At 41.6% G+C, this 22,076-nt stretch overlaps 1 protein-coding gene across 13 annotated transcripts in view; it reads right to left on the reverse strand.

Moving 5' to 3' along the window:
* ERC2 (ELKS/RAB6-interacting/CAST family member 2) overlaps nucleotides 1–22,076 on the reverse strand; it is a 985,114-nt gene that overhangs the window by 202,987 nt on the left and 760,051 nt on the right. For all 13 annotated transcript variants that reach the window (XM_060111325.1, XM_060111324.1, XM_060111322.1 and 10 more), the window contains one exon: nucleotides 10,156–10,290. In XM_060111325.1, the coding sequence (XP_059967308.1) occupies nucleotides 10,156–10,290 (135 nt within the window). The remainder of the gene's footprint in view (nucleotides 1–10,155; nucleotides 10,291–22,076) is intronic.

Genomic DNA, 22,076 nt, shown 5'->3' on the forward strand with positions numbered 1-22,076 from the left:
AATGACTCCACTCCACTGAGAGAGAAGGCTGCCTGGATTCCAGAGTTCCTTAGGGCTGCCAAGATCGCGTTTACTTGTTTCTTCCCAGAATGGTTCCGTCCCCTTCTCATTGTACTAGTGGCACTCCTGATCTATTCTTCTAACCTGAGTTGGAGAAAGCTGAATGGCACTGGCTAAGGGGCAACATCATATCATGGGCGATATCCCATTTTAAAAGACATTTTAAAAATGATATCTTTTAAAAGGTATCTTTTAAAAAGATATTTTAAAAGACACATGGGGTTGTTTCTCAAGGGAGAGGCAGAGGCTGCAAGCCGGTGCAGCCTGGTGGGTTTTCAGCAAGTCCACCTCCTAGGGACCCCCTGAGGCAGGCAGCCATCTCAGTCTTCTTTGCCAAGCCATGGAGAATATTAGAGAAGCTTGTGGGGCATTCCCCTTCACTTCTAATGTGGCATCTTTAGGCACTTTCTCAATTTTGGGGACTATCATTATAGGGTGACTTGAAGAAACTAGTTTTCTATTTCCTTCAAGCAAAAGTAATTCTAACAAATCAATCTCTAGTGCATGGTGCCAGTTCTCCCAGCTGAAAGATACAAGATACCCAGCTGAAGATGGAAATGCTGGAAGGCTGTACTTTGGACAACAATATTTTTTTGGAGCCCAAAGTCAACATCTGCTAAAAGCTGAGCCACTGCCAGATAGCCATAAAAAAGGGGTGGGGTGGAGACAGGCTTTATTTTCACTCCCTCATCCATCACTCATTAACGCTTGGCTTTGTTAAACAGTGAAAATTGTGTTTTTTAACAAGATTCTGGTTCTGCTGTTTCCTGGCTAGTGGGCAACCAAATCCCCTAGCCTCTTGACTTTTCACTTCCTCAGTTGCCTCAAAAAGAAAATGGGATCAGAAGACCCTGACACTTCACAGGGTTGCTGTGTGAATTAAACTGGAGAATGTAAATTAAACTACCTTGTAGACATTACAGACATATACAAATATAACTGGGCACACCATCCCTGTTGGTAGCATTTGATAGTTTGTCACTATTATAACAAATTATTTGACACTGCCCTAAGACCAAAGGCAAAAGGCTGTATGTAAAAAGGATCTGATAGTGTATTAAACTATCCTTAGTTATTTTAACATCTCTGGGCTGTTCAAAGCTAGGGTTTATTCAGTTCATTAATATATAGATGCTGAAACAATTTTTAAAATGCTATTGTTCCATAAATAAGGTAGTTTTCAGAATCTGTGTGTGTGCAGTATATGTTTAAAGGATGTTTCCAATTCTCTTTTCTGTGGTTCCTTATCTCCTGAGTGCTGCAAGTGCCTGGGGTATGGAAGACCAACACGATCCTTATTACATCAGTTCAAGAAAAAAGGAGAAGCATCGGTGTTTAGTAATAGAAAATGGATTTCCCTGCTTCCAGACCTTTCAAGGTTGGCCACCCCCTTTCAAAGGGGGAGCTGAAGAGCTGCCTCTTAGACTAATGTGACTGGATTAAAGCAGCAAGTTGAAAAGGAATCAATGCTTCCATGTTGCCAAGATGAGTTACGTCTACAAGCTGGGGAGGGTAGACTGTGTCTGAAAACCCCTGCTGACTCAAAAGATGCTGCAACAAATCTCTTAATGAAACCCTAATACTGCAAACAAGGTTTAAAACTAAGAGGAATCAGGGAAAGGGGAGAAAAACAACTCTACCCAAAACAGAGTAAGGCTGAAATCTTCAATAGGCTCAAATCTCCTTTAAGGAAAAATCCTTTTCTAAGAGGAGGATCCTGATGCATTAAGCAGCTCTGCCTTTTTCCCAGACATGAAGACCCTACCTGGCAGGGTTTACCAAATCGTGCCCTCATGTGCTTACATGTAAGGAATTAACATCACACCCAGATTAAAGAGCTTTGGCAATAACCTGCTCATCTGCAAAGCCAGCTGCCTAAGGGCAGTATCAGCCCCACCCCCCTTCCTCTCCTGTGGCTGTAATGGTTGGGTGAGCACGTAACTGCTAGGAGAGGAAGGAGCAGTTAAATACCTCCCTCAACAGTTCAAACACTTGTCCTCATTTCCTTCCTTACCTGTGGCCTCACAGACAGCCATGACAGGGTCATTCCAGAGCTTCTGCTCTTAAAAACAAGCAAACAAATAAACTGCCACCTTTATTTCCCAATGGTGAGAAATCACATGTTCCTCTGGTTCGTGTTTTAGTAGCTTTGGGGATTTTTGTTGGTCTTTGAGGGATAAAGAAAAAAATAACATCTGAGCTATCTTTCTACTTCATGTACTTAAAAAATAATCTGTTGAGTTTTAAATACAGCATCTTCCAATCTACTTGTGATAAAAGGAGCATCAGAAAAGGGGCAAGTGAGCACAAGAAAAAAAAATGCAATTATGTGTGCTGAAGGATGTTAACTAAACTTATTCTGGTAATCATTTCACAATATAATCATATATCAAATCATTATGTTGTATAACTAAAATCGATACAATGGTAAAGGTCAATTGTATTTTGATTTTTGAAAATTAATTTATTGTTTACAAAAAGAAAAGAGGCAAGTGGCTCACAAGACTTAATTCAAAATGCATTCCAGGATATCTTTGACTCCGATTCTCAGAGGACTGGTCCAAGAGTGGGAACAGTTGAAATCTCTGAACCCTTATCCCATCCAATAAACATCAGCCCAACAAGAGGTTTCTTCATGGGTTTTTGAATTTGAAGGCTTCATCCCTACTTGAAGCCAAAACCCAAAGGCTTCTTCCAAGAGGTGGTCCATGAAATTAGATTTGCAATGCAAAAAACCTCTATCGTCTCTTGTTCAGTCAAGCTTCAGACATACTAGCTCGGATGGGAAACTGATATTAAAACCCTAAGACATGTAACTTTTCTTATTAGGTTACTGTCAGGGGGAACAAAAATTTTTTTGTTTGTTCTGAAACTATAGCAAGTTCTGATACGTGGTAGTTAATTTTTCTTCTATGTAGGAAACATGAAAATGTATTTACATACACATACATATATGTATATACAATGTATATTCAAACACGCACTCAGGGGAAGTTAGGGAGAGAAATTTCTAGTTAAACATGATCTTGAGAAATTCTTCCATATGTGGAAAAGTCTTCAGTTCGTCTGACATATAGCTATACATACATATATACACACAGGACACTATGTATACATTTATCCCACATTCATTTAACCTCAAAACATAAAATAAATTCTTTTTTTTCCCTTCCCTAAGCAAAAGCTAGGAATAACAACTCCATATACAGAATCCATCTTCTGGGGGGCAATGGAGCAAGTTAAACCCCTCGTCTGTTTGTTAGAATTCAAAGGGCTGCACTTTGGCTAATCTGTTGGTGAAAGTGCAAGGAAAGCAGGGCATCAATCACAGAATGCCAACCAGCATTTCACAAAGAGGGCAAGTGGGGAATCCCAGGGCCTTGAGTTGGCTTTCTGAGAAGTAACAGGGCCCAGGGAGGAAATGCTGTGACTATTCCTTCTCTGGGTGGACAGTGAGACTCCACCAACTCCTGTTAACCAAACATAAAATTCAAGGCCCTGGGAGGAAGAGGAAGAGGAAGAAGAGAAACGCAGGGGGGTGGGTGCGGTTACAAGACAGATCTGGGGCCAAGAAACACATGGGGCTTGGAAATGTCACCTGCCTCCAGCCACACCTCCATGAGGACCTGATGGCTGGAAGTTCCCCTCCTATGCGAATGCTCTGCAGGACACTGACTAATTCAATCTGGGAGCTCAGGAGTATGCAGCATGGACAGAGGTGGGAAGGAGAGAGAGCAGGAACCTTGTTTTTATTTTCAGAACTAACTCTACCTTATGGCTTTTTTGCCTGAAAGAAAAGGGCAGAGGGGACATGTTTTGAGACCAGAAATCTCAAAACCAACGTAGCAAGCGATGCAGCCTCTTTGAAGACAGCATAGGTGCAGTCAGCATGACAAGAATCACTGGGATAATTTCATTATATCTTAAAATAACGATCTGTATATCTGTCTCATGACCACTAGTTTGAAAAGAAAGCCAAATCTAGGTCTGGGTTCTCTAGTGAACAAGTTATTTGATGGCTCATGGGAAAATAACATGTGTCTCAAGCAGAATTCTACAGGAATTTTCAGCAGAAAATGAAAGTGGACATTCAGTGCTCTGAAATGTGTCCAGTGGTACAAACTCATGTTTCAGCTGAGAGCCAACACATGCTGGGACCACACAGTAAACAGGAGCACCAGAGAATGGACCAAAGATCACTATTTACATCTGCAGGCAGATTCTGGAAATTGCCTAGTGGAGTGGGTAATATTTAGGATTAGGGCAATCAAATTTCTAGGAATAGATTAGCAGAGTGGACACCCTAAAGTTGAGGATGCAAAATAGAAAACCCAGCTTCTGCCACAATAAGGTCACTATCTGAAAGTACTCCAATATCCCTGGCTGATCTGATGGCAGCCCTGGGCCAAGTGAAGCATCCTCTACTCTGCTCTGGGGGCCTGACTTGTCCCAGGCCTTGTGTGTACAGAGGCTCATGAATGAGTAAGCAACAGAATGTGGGTCCTGGCAATCCACTGCCAAGGGCCCGCCATAACCTAGAGCAATTCCCCTCCTTCTCTGTGCCAGGCTCTCTACTCCTTGAGGATCTCACTCTGGTGACTCTAGGGCAGTGGGAGAGTTGTAAGAAGTCACATTTTCACTGGCAGAGTGAGAGCAGGAATAGAGAAGAGGAAAAGGGCAAGGGGAAATGGGGGAGAATGAAATGAATGGTCACAAACAGAAGAATGGAAATAATGTCGATGAAGGCTGGGGCAAATGGGAAGAGAACTGATGGGATGACATTTTAATCCAAATTTGGAAAATAAATCAAAATAAAATTTGCTACAGTTGGACAGGAAAGGGAAAACACACATTTGCATTCTAGAGTAAATCAATATTGTAGCCATGCAACCATATTTAATACATGTGGTTGCATAAATATATCCATACTGACATCCAAGGAGGTTTGCCCCCAGGGTACAGCACTCAGAGACTCAGGCCCTTCTCTTGGGCCTGTTGGTTTTCAGGTGTGTGACTCTGAAAAATTAACAGCCTCTCTAAGTTCCAGTGTCTTTATCTGTACAATGGGGATACTCCTATCTGCCCTATTTCCCAAAGGTACTAGGAGAACAACTCATTCAACAGACATTTATCAAGTGCCTACTGTGGGCCAGACAAGTGTGACTGTGCTTTGCAATATGTAACCAAGAGTATGAATATGACATAAGATATGGCCCCAAATTTCCTTAATCAATTTAATAAGTCTTATGCCTCCATGCTCCTGGACTCCGCAGCCCTCTTTTAGAAGTAAGATTTCTATAAGTAAAACGTGAAATTTAAATTTCAATTGGGATCTGAAAGTCTTCAAGGTGGTCAAAATGCCTTGATCTTTCCAACCCCTGTGAGTGAGAATTTCCATTCAAAGAAGGAGGGAGAGAGAGGAGAGGCAAGTTCTAGCTTGGAAAATGGCCATATATTCTGGGGTTTCCAGTCCATAAAGAATGTTTACGTTTTTGCCAGTTAGGCCCCCACAAATTAGAATCAGAATGGCAGATGCTTTACCAAATGGAGGTGCATTTTGCACACAAAAAAGCAGTAAGATCCAGGTCCTTAAAGACCCAACATCCAACTCAAGACCCAAGGACAGAAGTGTGAGTCCTGGAAGCCAAAGGGCAGTCTGAACAAGCCTGGCATTTTGAGTTGGCTGAAGTGTGGTGTTCACCCTGATGTCATACTTTTCTTATCCATGGGGTTACTAGTCCATACCAGGGAGCCACTGGAAGGAGATTAATGAAATATGACTATGAAAAGCATGCAATGCCTAGAAAAATAAGTAAAAAATCTTGGCATCATGGTAAGACAAGGAAAGATGCTACTTAAAGAAAATGACAGAGAGTGACAATGACAGGTACAGAAGGCATTTAGGAGAAGTTGCGTTTCCACTGAGCTTTGCTAAAATCAGTCAGACTCGGTAACTTCAATAAAATAAAATCACTAATGAGTCTCCAGCATGTACTATTTATTCTTTGGTCTTAATTATTTCTCAAAGCTCACCAGTAGCTTGTGTCATGGGAAATATTTGTTGTCTGCCTCTGTGCCCGCTTCTTGGTTTGAAGGATTTCCTAAGGCATTACTGGTGTTTCTCTGAATGTTCTGCTTGAACATATTCAATGACTGTGGCTATCCTGGGGGTCATAGGCCACCAAATATTAACTGTTCCTTTCTTGGGTAGGGGGTCTAGGCTGTTGGACTGCCACACCCCACTGACTTCTCTTACATATTCTCCATATTCTCTTCCCCTTATGACACTCATTTTCAATCTCTGAAGAGCCATGTATTTATGATTATCCTCATTTTCCTGGGTCCTCATTCTTGTAATGGCTCCCTTAATTCCAATCTATTGATTTTTTTGGTGGGATAACTCATTCTCAGATGTTAGAGTCTGAAAAAAAGTTATCCTAAGAAATGAACACTCTCATTTTCTGCTATGCACAGCATAAGGAAAATTTGCCTCGAAACTATACCTTCTGGTGAAAAACACTGGTGGAAACTGGATCAACCCTGTTTTAAACTGGGTAGTCTCTTTCTTCACCTGATACTCTGAGAACAGTATTTCTCAGAGCACAGATGTTACTAGAAAAGAAGAAGAAGAAAAAAGATTCCATGATCAAATAAATCTGGGAAATGCTGGGTTAAATAAAATTGGAGAGCTTTCTTTCTTATAGGCTTTATAGATCCTTTGATCTTTAATTGTACCAAGACTCTCCAAGATCGTGTTATAATACACAGCACTTTCCCAAAATTCTTTGCCCACCAAATCTTTATTTCAAGGCTTTCCTCATGGGACTAATGTTCCAAACGTTACTTTGGGAAATCTCAGTCTAGACTTATAACCCTTGGATTCAGTTTCTCCCGAGAAAGCAAAATCACAGTAAAGGAGAGAGGGATAGGGAAGAAATGGAAAAAAGAATCTAACTCTGCAAGTACCTGGCAATACTTAAATTGAATTTCCTAAGGAAAAATGAGTTTCTCTGGAAAAGTAGAAAAGTGGCTGATTTTTTATATTTCTTCATTTTCACATGTATCTGACCTCTTAATAAAGCTCAAAAGGCAATGTCAGCATTTTGTAGCCCCTCTTCTAGAAGATATAGTTGGTCAGCCTCATGGCCACAGGAAGGTCAGGGCTGGAAGACTCATGGGAAGGGAATCGGGAATCCCTGGAAGAGACCTTTCTCCTTTAAGTCAGTTCAATTAACATCAAGAGCGTTTAGTTTAAATCTCATCCAAATCAATCCATTATTCAGACTCTAATGTTGTCACATACTGATATAAAGCTGTCACTTTCTCCAAAGAAGTAGTTCCACTCCATACATATTAGTATATATACTTACACAATTATGTGTAGCTTTTGCAATCATCTGGGAAAGACTTCCCAGCCATTCAATAACTGTTACAGTCTGGGACTTACTTAGATTTATAACAATGCACATATTGATAGATGAGTTGGTGAATATGAATCTCAAAATCCCGTACAGGGGAAGGCATCACTGTCCAACACCTGGGATACCCAGTCAGAAAGGGCAACCAGCCCAGAGGATCCTGCCATCTCCATCACTGGAGTCAACCTATTCCTACCAGGGCTCCTAACTTAAGCCTCCTTCTCTGATTGAAAAAGTGCACCAAGGGAACTTTACAGCCTAGCTCACTCCAGTTTAAAACCACAAAGCTATCCTTCTGCTTAAGGGTATTTCACTTTCACAGTGAACCCCACTGCAGTTCCTAAGTCATGGGCCCTCTAATTAAGTTATAACTACCTGTTATCTGTCTTGTTCTGATTGACAAGATCCTGAACAGAACTGAATGAGACATCAGACTTTTGCTCTAAACCAGACAGCAAACCCCTTGTATACAGGGGTATTACCCATCATCCTCTTCCCCAAGCCCAGCAAAGTGGCCGGCGTGGAACATGTGCTCCAAGTATCGGCTGAATGAGCAAAGACCCAGCAGCAGGACTCTAGTCAGTTGAGGACCCCCTCCTCTCAGGGCCTGGACTTTTCATCTGTAGAAGAGGATGAGGCTCTCTGCCTCTATGTTCATGGTTTGCTTAGAGTAGTTACTGAGATGGAGAATGTGAAAGTGGAGGGTCATCACCACCTTCCTAACAGTGCCAATGAGAAATGTGTACCGGAGGTCCTGACCACGTATGTTAGTCAGACGTTCCTCAAGGAATGCTAATTCTTCTGTGGAGAGCACCACCCCTGAGCCATTATTTCTGCCCCATGACAACCTCTAGTGTCTGTAGACAAACTTAAGAGGGTCAACCAAACAGGCAAGTACTCTAGTCTAATAATTAAAGATCTCTGGAAAGGTATCCGGAGACTAACTTTTGTAAAAAATATCACTCACAAGGAAGGTAAATTTGAACTGGTGCCGTGTTTCTAGCAGGACACATTAGTGTATGTGTCTCCGTGATGAAACAAGACGGTTATCTCAGCAGGTCCTTGTGCAAACCACTTCCCCAATTTGCCTCCAAATCTTTCCATCCCTATAGTGCTCTCTGTTCCTGTTTCTCTGGGGGCAATTCCAGGGTGGCCTTCTAGCACCAATAAAGCCTTACACTTACACCTCATGGCAGAAGGTCAGGGAGCAAAGGGCAGGGATCAAGAGTGAGAATGAATTAGTTAGCAGGATGCCAGGTATACTGGGGCAGGTTAGTGTGGGGAGGTGGTGGTGGTTGTGAGGGATGAGAACTGAATAAATAAAACCAAATCAGACCCAAACCACAGACATATGAGATAATGACATAAAATTAATCTCTCTCTCCATTTTGCTGATCTCTAAACTGAGAACCATTTTTGAGAGCTAATGACATAAACTGGTGCCTTTCTGCACTTGGCTTCAGAAACTAAGATGTCCTGTGTGGACATCTTCTCCAGGGTTGAGGTCTCCGAGGGCAAATGTTTCCCAGTACAAGGATAGGGCCAAGCTGGGGGCGGGGAGCCCTCCGATTGGAGCTACCTCACTGCACAGCTCCAGGGGGTATATTTTATGTTGTGTACTATATAAGTGGTGCCCCCTGGAGTTGTACTACTGGGAAAACACCTTGGAGACTTGGAATCTTAACTTCTCCTATGGGATGGAGTGACATGAGGTAAAAAGGAAACAGAGCCACCTGAAAAAAAAATTTTAGGAGTACAATAAGCACCCCTTCCTCCAACAAACAGGTAAACCCCTCCTTCCACAGGTAATTCAAATAAACCCTTCCCTCACATATTTAGAAATATAGAACAAAGGCATTCACATTTACCCAGATGATTCCATTCCATTACCTATGACACCATCCCTCTTAAAATTTATTGTATACGTTAAACTACTTTAAAAAAAAAGGTCATAGTACAATAAAGGAGGAATTACTGTCAATATTGACTATACTATCCTGCTAGTTTGCATTTAATTTCATAATTTCCACAAAATTTACCTTCAAGAGTTTTAATGCTAAACATAAATAGTTTTTGCATGTGGTGGGTGAATGTGAATATCGTTGAAAACCACAGGAGGGCTGTGTTTTTGTCAATCCATCTCTTCACTTCTTTACTTAGTTAAGGGAGAATATAGAGTCCAAATCAAATAAACTGGACCCCTTGACTTCACTGGCTAAAATGCAAGCAAAACTGATTTCTTTTCATGTTGTTTTACCCCACTTTTAATTTGCATCACTAAGGAATTTTCTAGGACTGTCCTCACCAAACTCAAGGCTTCCCTGATTGCCAAGCTCATGGAAACAAAGTGCTTTCTCTTAAAACTCTGAAAGAGACATTCCAAAGTAAGCCACCATTAGATACTGAGCCAGCAACAGACTACATATCTATGAAAGAAGAAAGGAGAGGAGGAAAGAAAATGCATAACATAAACAAGAACAGACAAAACCTTAAAGAGGAAGGAGAAAGGAAAACATTTAGATTCCTTGAGTGATGGAAATAAATACCAAAGCTATTAGTTTCAGTTCAAAGAACGTATCACTTTATGCTGTTTATTATTTCTTGAGGATTATTTATTTTATCTTAGAATATCCAAAGGGTAAAAGGGGTCTTGGAGGTAAGCGGCAATGAAACTGACCTGGTCAGGAGAGGGCCTGTGATTGGAATGTTGCGACCTCCCAGGAGATCGGTGGTGGTGGTGATGGTGGTGGTGGTGGTAGTGGTGGTGGTCCTCATCATAGTTGTCCGCCATCAGCTTCATTCTGTTCTGGGTCTGCACAGGACAAAAACCAGGGAAGAGTCCATCAGGAGCTACAAGACCAGCCAAAGAGACTCAGGGCATAATTACAGCACCTATAGGGCTCCTTTTGTTCCTTTTTTAGGAACAGCTCTCATTTTTAGTTACATTGAAACCTAACAAAGAATGCACCATGCCATGAGCTTTGGCGAAAGAGGTTTTGTCACATCCTTGAAGCCACTATGTTGCTGGATCTCCATTCAGAGACATAAATGTACTTCCCCCACGAGATTTAAAAGGCAATAAATGGACACATACTAAAGTGCTTCGTTTTATGTTATCAAGCGATCACAGAGATCCGGAGTAAGCCTGCAATCACATACTGTCAGTGGTCACATCCTACACTCTAGAGCAAGCAAGAGAGGGAAGCCCTGGATGAAAAGGTGGAAAAGGCCTGGATGGAGACAGAGAACTACAGACAGACAGTGGCCTTGCAAAACAAGGCAGAGAAATCCACTTAAAAGCTGCCAAATGCAAAAATACTGATGGGGATGGTTTGTTACCATGATGACTTCTAGGGAAAGGGCACTCTACGGACATTTTAACTGATACTGTTCTTTGAAGAAATTAAGCAAAAAAAAGCGAAGTTGATGGAGAAGAGCTTTACTCCCTGTTATGTTTGTCACATGAGACAACTAGGTGTCATAGTTAAACCCCAAGGGCCATAGAATTGTATTGTTTTATTATGTAGGGCAAGAAAGAGACCAACGATCAATCGACCTAACAGGGTCACAGAATCTAGAAAACTGCCTAAAGACCATGGAAAAAGGCAGATAAAAATATCCAGCTCAGAAAGCCAGGAAATGTAGAGACTACAAGTGTGGGTTTGGAGATAAGGCCGTCTGGGTTCAAGTGTTGCTCCACCTCTTTGCTGGTTCCGTGGTCTCCTGAGAGTTAACTATTTCTGTGTCCCAATTTCCTCAACTTCAAAATGGGAGTAAGAGTACCCCCTTCCCTGCAGTTGTTCTAAGGAGAAAATGATACGATGGACTTCAAGTCAGTCCAGGATCTGGCACATAATGGGCTTGAAATAAAAGTCATGCTATTATTACTATTATTGTTGCTGTTGTTTACTGGAAGACACTTCTCCTTCTTAATACATGTTGTTTCCTTTGCCTGTGACACCTCCCCCAGCCACCCTCCCTTGCCTCTAACGTCTGTGCCTGGCCTTTTCCTGACCCCACCCTTGAGAGCAGGTGACATGTGCCTCCTACTTACCACCCCTCTCTAACCACTGATTTATCTGTCCATTTGTCAGTAAACTTGAGGCTGTTTCTTTCATCTGCCTCTCTCCAGAATCTAACACAGGGCCAAGTAGATGTAGATAACATTATGCATGCTGTTGCAACCAGTGACTGAAAGAAAGAAGGGGCCATAATTTTGAGGGATGCTGCCATTCTAGAGGTGAGCTGCATGATTGTCCTTAGCCAGGGAAGGTCACTAAGAGTTGAGGACATCTCATGAGTTGCCATAACAATACCACTGGTGGCTCATGACACCAAGCCATCAGCACTTTAAGACAGCTGGAAGTCAGAGGTTGGCAGAGCCTCCAGCCAGTTGGAATTTTACTATGTAATATAAATAATACTCTGATAATAATTCTGGACCTAGCAGTCTATTCTTATAGTATTTTTCATGTATGATCTAACTTAACCTCAAAACTTTCCTGGGAGGAATTATTACTATCTTCACTTATAGCTAGGAAATCAAGGCATAGATTTCAGCCCCCAGAGGCTCTTTCTTGACATAAAACATGGAGATTTTCCGGGCCTTCCAATTCTCAATCGCTAGGCTTTTCTCTTAGCCGTGTTGCTAGCAAAAAAGGCAAACAGCCGAACAGGTAGAAATAGCTTTCTCATTGCTTCAGTTCTGTTAAGTTTTGGAAACACCTCACATCGCAATTCTGTGTGACAGAGGATGTCTCATGATTTACTCACTCCATTTTTTAAAAATGTGCACGGTATTTGAAAGGCCCCAGAGTGGACGTAAAAACATGCGTGTGTATGGATAAAAACAATAGAAGTAGAGGGAAAGAGCCACCTAAAAATCTAATTTAAAAATCTCAGGCAACCGTTGGCAGCTGATAGCATTTCCATCCTTCACTTGTCCACTTAAAGTGTCAGAAGACCCAATGGACAAGTTACATCTTGTGAGAAAGAGCAGGTCAGTGGAGCTGTTGCCAACCAAGTGCTGAGATTCCCCTATCCGGGAATCTCTTGTACACGAGATTGTGAAATTCAGCTTTTACACCTAAAATTCCAGTAGTGTCAGGAGCCTATACTTTTGAACCCATGAACTAATAAATCTGGAATTGTTTCTTCTAATAGAATTCTGAAAGTGTGAAGGGAGCTGTAAGATCTGCTATGGTCAAGAAGGAAGGGACTTGCCCAAGAATGAATGATGAAGCCTAAATGAACAAATAATAACTCTGCTATTGTAAACATCATAATGCCCTTATCCTTTGGGGAAGCTCCTGTGATTTTATGAGATTATTTTCTTACCAGCGACAAGCTTAAAGTTCCCTACCTTTGAACTGTATCCCATAAAAGAATGTACAAGCTAAACAAGATGCTATATGCAGTCCTAAATGTGTCTGTTGAAATGAGGTGTTGGAGAATAGGCATGTCATGGGATAAAGACTGTAAATGAATGATGTCATCTTTCCAATTTGGTGCTGAAATATAAATAAACCACGTTGTTCATGTGAATACCAGATCTGGGGGAAATGTACACAGAGCAATTGTGAGCGGAAGAGGCTTCTTTTGATTAGTCTGGGCTGGAAGAGGAGAGTGTGAAATGGAGATGAAAAATGAGAGTTTAGCCTGATATTTTAGACCATTTTTATTTATCTTGCTTGTAGCACGTCCCCTAAACTATGACCGATTTCTTACAGGCTGGTTGCTAGTTCTCCCTTCCGTAGAAAAGTCTGACCAATCCTGCCCATTTAATTGTCAAATTGGAAATGGATCTCTTAAAAATTTTTTTCCATCTACACTACCTATCCTCATCTCCACCCAATTATATTGGTTTCCTAACACACCAAGTATGGTCTAGAAGGATAGGAAGCTATGAATAACGTTCCCTAAAGGTGGATGGAAGAAAAACTGCAGAAAATTTTAAGGACTGGAACAAGGATACTATTCGTTCAAATATTTCCAGACACGTTTACCAGGTGATGGTTCACATCCCTGTAGCCATCAGATAGATATACAAGGTGCCCACCACAAAGCCTTAGACAGCAAATCCTCTGGGAAGTCATAACTGAAATCCCAGGAAAGCTAATATAGAGTTGGAACTAGATAGCTTTCCACAGCTCTGCACTTGGCAACTCATGGCCTCATTTAGTAATTCACTGAAGCCCATTTTTATTTCCTTTTCAGAGTTTAGCAAACTGCTGACCTGACACGTTCGCCTTTGGCTAACTGTGTTATATTGGTTTTACTGTATTATGTCATGACTGCTGAGACAAATCTCATCAGATTTCATTTTCTACTTCCTCTTCCTTCCAGGCGTCACCTTATTTCTCTGGGGCAATAGGTTCCTAACAGTTCTCCTGCTACACTCTTGCCTTGCATTGAACACAATCTGTAGTCAAGAGTGACATCAGACCTCTGTTACTACTTGGCTTTAGATTCCTCAGAAGCTCCCCACTGCCCTCAGGAAAGAGCCCCATCTCCTCCGTAGCTTATGAAGCTCTTGTGAAGTAACTGCTGTTCACCTCTCGGCCGCCTCTCCTCCCCTCCCTGCCCTGGGACAGGCTGATCTCTGGTCCTGTCATGCCTTTCATCCTCTCCCCCTTTACCTGGGTTATACTCATTAGTTCTTCTGGTCTTAGCTTCAACACCATCACCTCCAGAACCACTTTCCGTAAGTCCACCTCAGAAGGGATTCAGTGTCCCTCTACTGCCTCTCCCAGAATTCTGTACCTACCCCCACCCACTTCCATCATAGCACTTATGTCAATGAATGGTAAGTAGTCACGTGTTTTCTGGGCTTTCTCTGTCACTAGGTTGAAATTCTCTTGAGGGAAGCACTAGGTGTGAATTACCCTTGGACTCACCACCTAGCACAGAGTCTGGTATATAAGTAGCAAGTAAATGTGTGTGGAATAAAAGTGTAAATGTACAAAGGAATGAACAGGCCACTTCGGAACAGATGAAAGGAAAAAATACACAATTGGCATCTATGATGAGCCAGGTGAGTATGTAACTCTTCATGTGATAGTTTAACCTTCCCTATTGTGCATTTAGGTTTGGTTGTTGTTGTTCTTGGGAGTCAGGGAGCAGGATAAATGTATAGTCTCGGAGCTGTTACAAAAGTCAAATTGTTCTTGTTTGAGAAATATTCTGTTCTTGAATAAAATGGACCTACTGAAATATTCCCTGTCTTTGGGTACTTACATCATTAAGAATAAAGAGTGTGGGAGTGTTATGGGGTTCATTTCCTGCCTATCCTCTAGCGTTTGGAAGAGCAAGAATCTTAATAGAATACTTCCATTAGCACCCAAAGTCAACCATGGAAAACTGAAACTGTATCCATTAACTAAAATCCCTGATGAACACCATCTGTGAAAAGGTGTCATACACTCCATCTCTCTTGACATTTCTGAAAAGTTTATCTAAGGAGCTCTTGAAACAAAATGAAAATCCTTGATTGACTAGTAACAGACTCAATAGCTTAATAGCAATATGTAGCTATAAAAGTGTAACATTAAAACTGCCTTTAAAAATATTTTAGCAAGGTGGCAATAATGAACTATGCTTTGATCAGTCATCTGGATCAAGTTAACAATAAAACCTTCATGACTATGGTTTAAATAAGAAAAAATATATAATAAGATTTGTTGCTATGAGATATGGAGATAATACCATACAATAGCAATTACACTTTCTTCTCTCAGGTTTTCTTTCTCCCTCCTTCCTGCCAGTGAAATCCGAAATAGTCCAGAACTCTTCTACTGGTCATGTTTCTGTGAAGTTAGAGCAAGGTCAACAGTTCTTGTCTCTGAGTTAAAGATGAAAAAACCAGACAACAACTGAACAGTGAAAAGGGAAAGGATTTCCTGAACATCCACCAGGCCCACACGGCAATGAATCATAATTGAGTGGGGTCTGGGTTCCAATGCTTGGGTCACTCTTGCAGGACAAAATGAAGCAGGAGGGTGAAGAAACTATTAGGGGAATATGCTGCATTAGGGAACCTTATGGGAGTATGTAAGAATCACCGAAGGGATGCCTTCTACTGTGGACATTGCACAGAAATTCATTCAACACTTACCAAACTCCTGCAACCATCAAGACTAGAACAATTATGTGCCAGGCTAAGTGTCTGAGCAGAATGCATTCACTGAATCCTGAGATAGCTATTCTTATGAGCTGTCTTTTACAGATGAGGAAACCAAGCCCATGATCACTCAGCTAGTGAGCAAAGGAACAGGACTTAAATCCAGGTTTCTGACTCCAGAGTCCTACGGTAGTGTATGAAGGATAAGGTCACAGGCCAGATGCATGCAACAAAGCAAAGATAAATATATGAGGAATTAGAGGATGGACTATAACACAATATGAGAAGAAAAACAAGGAGAAAGGCTTGGTTTACATGCGTGTCTGGAGGCAGGGGAAATCCCCTCTAGCTAAGGGCTGTGACATCAATAAGGCTCCATGGGTCAGATGACCCTTGAGCCAAGATTTGAAAGTTGGTGTGGACATGGCTATAAGGAAGAGTGGACTGGGGAGATTCCATGGTAAACTCACTCTCTAATCACCATGAGAGGAAAAACAGGTCAATGAGGGGAACTGGAACCCAAAACATGGTGCATGCGCGTGTGTGTGTGTGTGTGTTAGGGTGGTGCTTTCTTCATTCCTTTACTGGATGTGGGGAGAGCAGGAAAAATATTTGAGATGATAATTCCTATCTTATTTCTCAGAACTTATCAGCTTGGGGCATTTTGGAAAGAAGTTAAGAAGAGCCATAGCCATATGCTCACACATGTCAAACTATGACAGCTCTGGGGAAATGGGCCAGGCTCTGGACATCTATGTGTTTACAAATATCTACACAATCTACTGCTGCAGCATCAGTCCTGCCTTGAAAACTGCTCTGACCTCTTCCAACTCATTCAGCTCATCAGTCCTTCCTGCCATCCATCTGCAGCCAAACAGGACATTGATGAAACTCTCCCTCCCAACTTTGCTGAAGCCATTTTCCCTTAGTCTTTATTTATAGACAGAAAATTAGTAGTCACCATGGACGGTTTGGCTGCTATTTTTGTACCTACTCATTAAGTATCCTTATTTTATTTTATTTTTAATTGTTATAGGGAAGTTAGTGCCCCTCCCATACCCTCTTGTTCCACCCTGGAGGTCACTTGTAGACTGAGTGGGCGGTCCTGGATGTGCTGCTATCTTCCCACCTCAAGCCCCTGCACCTCTCTCTGCGTGAGGTCTTCCTCTGGTCACAGGGGCAGGTTTTGCCAGGGAACAGGGCAGACAGAAGAGTTGGGCAGTTCATGCCCTTAGAAAAACCCTCAATCTGTGAGGGAGGGAGGTGATGGATAAATAACCAGCACCCCAGTCCCTTAGTGGGACCATACTATGGTGTGTTCCAGAATCTCTCAGTAGGTCCCCAGCAGGGTGCAGCCCTGGCTGACTACATTGGGAAACTACCCATTAATATATCTTTATCTGCCTTTCACTTCCCTTTATCACTTCTCACCATGCTTCTTGGGATCACCTCCCAAATAAACTACCTGCACCAAATCCCTGTCTCTGTGTCTGTTTTTGTGGGAATCTCAGCAAAAGTCTAAGATCTGCACAGGACTAACATTTCTGTGACTACCAGGCCTTTTCATGGACAGCTCTGAGATTTCTCATTACCTAGGGTGATAGATCTCTCACCTTTCTTAGGCAAGTAACAGAGGCCTAGCACTAACACTGATTCTGCCAAATATTCTGTGACTCAAACTGAATGACTTTTCCATGAGTCTCAGTTCCTGTATCTATAAAATGGGCAAGAGAGGAAAGAATGTTTTAGCATGAACCAAGCTCCACATGAATAGATGTTGATCTGTTCTTCTTCCTTATTGCACTTTTTTTGTATTTTTTCTTTTCTTTTCTTTTCTTTTCCCTTCTAAAAGCAAGGGAGGGAGATTATTCTGATAAAGTACTTCCTGCTGTCACCTTAGAAACCTGAGGAATTCCCCAAAGGGTTATGGGCAGCAATTATAGCTGAGAATATCACCACCTCTGTTCTGCTATCACCCAATGCAGCCCATGGGGGCAGAATTATTTATAGAGAAAGAGTTCTATGTATGTACTTCTCTAATGATGTAGAGATTAGTATCCTTAGTAGTAGCAGAAGGAAGGCTGGCACTGTGAGACAGAGCCTCCCATGAATATCAGTGATAATAACTAGGCTTTCCTAGCCCTTGCTGTGTGCCAAGCACAGCACTTTGCTGTTGTCATCTCTTCTAGTCAGTTACACCAATGCTCTGATGTAGGCTTCTGGGGAGGGACATATTCAAAATCTTTAATGGCTGCTATCACAGGGGCAGAAGCCCATAGAACCAAGAGCAGCTCAAATGCATATGACCTCACTATCAGCCCTACTAGAGGCTGCTATTATCCCCACTTCACAGATAAAGAAACTGAGGCTTACCAGTATGACAGCTCTATTTGCCTTCTTTGCTACAATATTGTGAGCTGAGATTGTGGGATAAGTTTGAGAAAAATGCCTTTGTAATGCATGGGTAAAAAGGGAAAGTCAAAGTAAAATAAATAATAGCAGTGGTAGTATTTAGAAAGAAAGAAAGAAACTGAGAAAGACTAAGAAACTTACCCAAGATCATACAAATGATAGATTTGGGATTATGATGCCAGAGCCTCCTAAGTAACCACTCTACCCTACTGCTCAGATTCATAAAGACTGACCCCTTTATAATAAAAATTAAGATTGAGTTGGAAATGGGCTCTGACTCTCTGGACATTGACCCCAATCAGAGCTGATGAGAGAAGCAGCTCATTTTTTTTTTAAAGTTCTCTGTGAAAAGGATGAAACTCAGACACATTATAAAATCTTGATCGAGCCCCAAAGGGAGTCCATATTGCTGACCAAGCCCTAATATAAATTCAAAAGTCATTATCCACAATCCACACTAATTTTTAATGCTTTAACCAATACGATGGCTTCAAACCTAGGCTAACACATTAGCAACTGCAGACAACCAAGAAATTTCTAACATCCTGAGCACTGTTGGAGGTGGTGGGGGTCTTGCAGAAAGGGAAGGGCCTAGAAGTTTCCACCACAAAGTTACTTAGTTTAGCGCAGGTCTGTTTAATTAAGTAGTGGACAGCACATGCTATACTTAGCTTTTAAACACTTGTAAAGTCCTCTTCATTCATTTATCTTACTTGTCACTGACAAGCTCTTCAAGGACTGTAACAGTATGCAGAGCATGAAGAGCCTGGGTAAACAAGGCATATTTTATGTTGAGTCTAAACTGTTTCAACTCAGAGAGTCAATAGAGGGTCTCTTAAAAAAAACCCAGACTCTCCTACTAACTAAGGACATATTCTGTGCATGGTCTGTTATGAGTTTCTTTAGAAAGTGAGCTTCAAAATCAAATCCCAATTTTTTAACTAAAAAGAAAAGAAAAAGAAAGAAAAAAAGGGAGGCTGGGAAAAAAGGAAGGAAGGAAGGGAGGGAGGGAGGGAAGAAGGAAGGAAGAAAGGAAGAAAAAAAAGAAAAGGAGGAAAGAAAAACGAGAAGGCTGTGTGCAGACATTAGAATTCGGACTCTAAAACTGTGATGAAAGGAAACCATAAACAAGATGAAAAGACAACCCTCAGAATGGGAGAAAATATTTGCAAATGAAGCAACTGACAAAGGATTAATCTCCAAATTTTACAAGTAGCTCATGCAGCTGAATATCAAAAACACAAACAACCCAATCCAAAAATGGACAGAAGACAGAAAGAGACATTTCTCCAAGCAAGATATACAGATTGCCAACAAACACATGAAAGGATGCTCAACATCACTAATCATTAGAGAAATGCAAATCAAACCTACAATGAGGTATCACCTCACACCAGTCAGAATGGCCATCATCAAAAAATCTAGAAACAGTAAATGCTGGAGAGGATGTGGAGAAAAGGGAACCCTCTTGCACTGTTGGTGGGAATGTAAATTGGTACAGCCACTATGGAGAACAGTAAGGAGGTTCCTTAAAAAACTAAAAACAGAACTACCGTATGACCCAGCAATCCTACTACTGGGCATATACCCTGAGGAAACCATAATTCAAAAAGAGACATGTACCAAAATGTTCATTGCAGCTCTATTCACAAAAGCCCAGAGCTGGAAACAACCTAAGTGTCCATCATCGGATGAATGGATAAAGAAGATGTGGCACATATATACAATGGAATATTACTCAGCCATAAAAAGAAACGAAACTGAGCTATTTGTAATGAGGTGGATAGACCTAGAGTCTGTCATACAGAGTGAAGTAAGTCAGAAAGAGAAAGGCAAATACTGTACGCTAACACATATATATGGAATTAAAAAAAAATGTCATGAAGAACCTAGGGGTAAAACGGGAATAAAGACACAGACCTACTTGAGAATGGACTTGAGGATATGGGGACGGGGAAGGGTAAGCTGTGACAAAGCGAAAGAGAGGCATGGACATACATACACTACCAAACGTAAGGTAGATAGATAGTGGGAAGCAGCCGCAGAGCACAGGGAGATCAGCTCGGTGCTTTGTGACCGCCTGGAGGGGTGGGATGGGGAGGGTGGGAGGGAGGGAGATGCATGAGGGAAGGGATGTGGGAACAGATGTATATGTATGACTGATTCACTTTGTTATAAAACAGAAACTAATAAAAATAAATAAATAAATAAATAAATAAATAAATAAATAAATAAACATTAAAAAAAAAAAAAAAGAGTCATGTACCACAATGTTCACTGCAGCTCTATTTACAATAGCCAGGACATGGAAGCAAGCTCAGTGTCCATCAACTGATGAATGGATAAAGAAGATGTGGCACACAGATATACAATGGAATATTACTGAGCCATAAAAAGAAATGAAACTGAGTTATTTGTAGTGAGGTGGGTGGACCCAGAGTCTGTCATACAGAATGAAGTAAGTCAGAAAAAGAAAAACAAATACCATATGCTAACACATATATATGGAATCTAAAAAGAATGGTTCTGATGAACCTAGGGGCAGGACAGGAATAAGGACACAGACATAGAGAATGGACTTGAGGACACGGGGAGGGGAAGGGTAAGCTGGGATGAAGTGAGAGAGTGGCATGGACTTATATATACTACCAAATGTAAAACAGATAGGTAGTGGGAAGCATCCACATAGCACAGGGAGAGCAGCTTGGTGCTTTGTGACCACCTAGAGGGGTGGGATAAGGAGGATGGGAGGGAGACTCAAGAGGGAGGGGATATGGGGATATACATATGCATATAGCTGATTCACTTTGTTATACAGCAGAAACTAACACAACACTGTAAAGCAATTATACTCCAATAAAGATGTTAAAAAAACAACAAGAAAACCCAAAGAGCTGAACTGACCAGAACCCAATACTTCTGAATCAAGACCCAGTAAAATTTTATATGTAATACTGCATTTATAGTTGATTAAATGTTTGACATTGAAAAAAAAATAAAAAAATAAAAATAAAACTGTGCTGACAAGGGAAGTAAAGGTCTTCATTTAATTCATACATCCAACAAATATTTATTATCACTGACCTAGGCAGAACTGGCATCACCAAATCATCTCCTCAACTAATGAATTTTAGAAACTATCTTAGGGTATGGCCTAACAGAACTGGCCAACAGACTGGAAACTGATAGCTCGAATGACTACTCTGAGGGCAACGTGAAGGGTGAGCAACCCAGCAGTGCTTCAGGAAGGGACGGAGAGCCTTACACAGGAAGGGCTAAGAAGAGAAGTGTCCACATACCTGGAGATATGCAAGATGATTCACAGGGAGTAAGTGGGGTTTTTCATAGTTGTGGGTTTTCTATAAAATGTATTTGAATAAATTATAACAACCACATCCAACAGAGAATTCACAGAAATTATGTCATAGGACATGGAAAACCTTGTGAAGGCGGTTTTCTAAATGACAGAAGCTTGAGACACCCTCATCAGAAGGAAAGCGCAAAGCAACTGAGAATGACTTGGGTTACAGAGAGCAGACACTAGAAATTCAGAGCAGCCCAGAGAGAGCAAATGCATCCTGAAGAACTGTGAGAGTACAGAAGGATGTTCTTCTACAGGGGCTTTTGAGCTCAGTGCAGAAATGGGAGCAAACACAGCCCTGGCCAGCTCCAGTTCTGAAGCTGAGTGGAAGGGCACAAACCCAAGACCTCCTCTGCACCTCATCCCCTTCAAAACAAAACAAATGACAACAAAGCGGGTAGAGAAGGGAGGGTGTGAGCAATGCAAAACATGTGGTGGGGCTGCTGGCCAGTGCTGAACACAGAGAGAACCCCAGGGAGAGGGGTGGTGAGACGGCCAGGAGGGGTTTGGCAGGGCAGAGGGGGTCTGGCAGCCGGAGGGTGAGAGGAAGACAGAGGGAGAGACAGCTAGGGCTTTGGACAGGGAACAAACCCCTCTCCCCAGCTGGTCTCACACTTGGGTAAAACAACTGGAGAAAATGTAAACATGCTCATTAGTAGTTTTCTAATCAGTTGAAAAACAAATGGGAAGAGAGAAATGGCAGTGG

The sequence above is a fragment of the Mesoplodon densirostris genome, chromosome 10 (assembly GCF_025265405.1).
Source record: "Mesoplodon densirostris isolate mMesDen1 chromosome 10, mMesDen1 primary haplotype, whole genome shotgun sequence".
Lineage (NCBI taxonomy): Eukaryota > Metazoa > Chordata > Mammalia > Artiodactyla > Ziphiidae > Mesoplodon > Mesoplodon densirostris.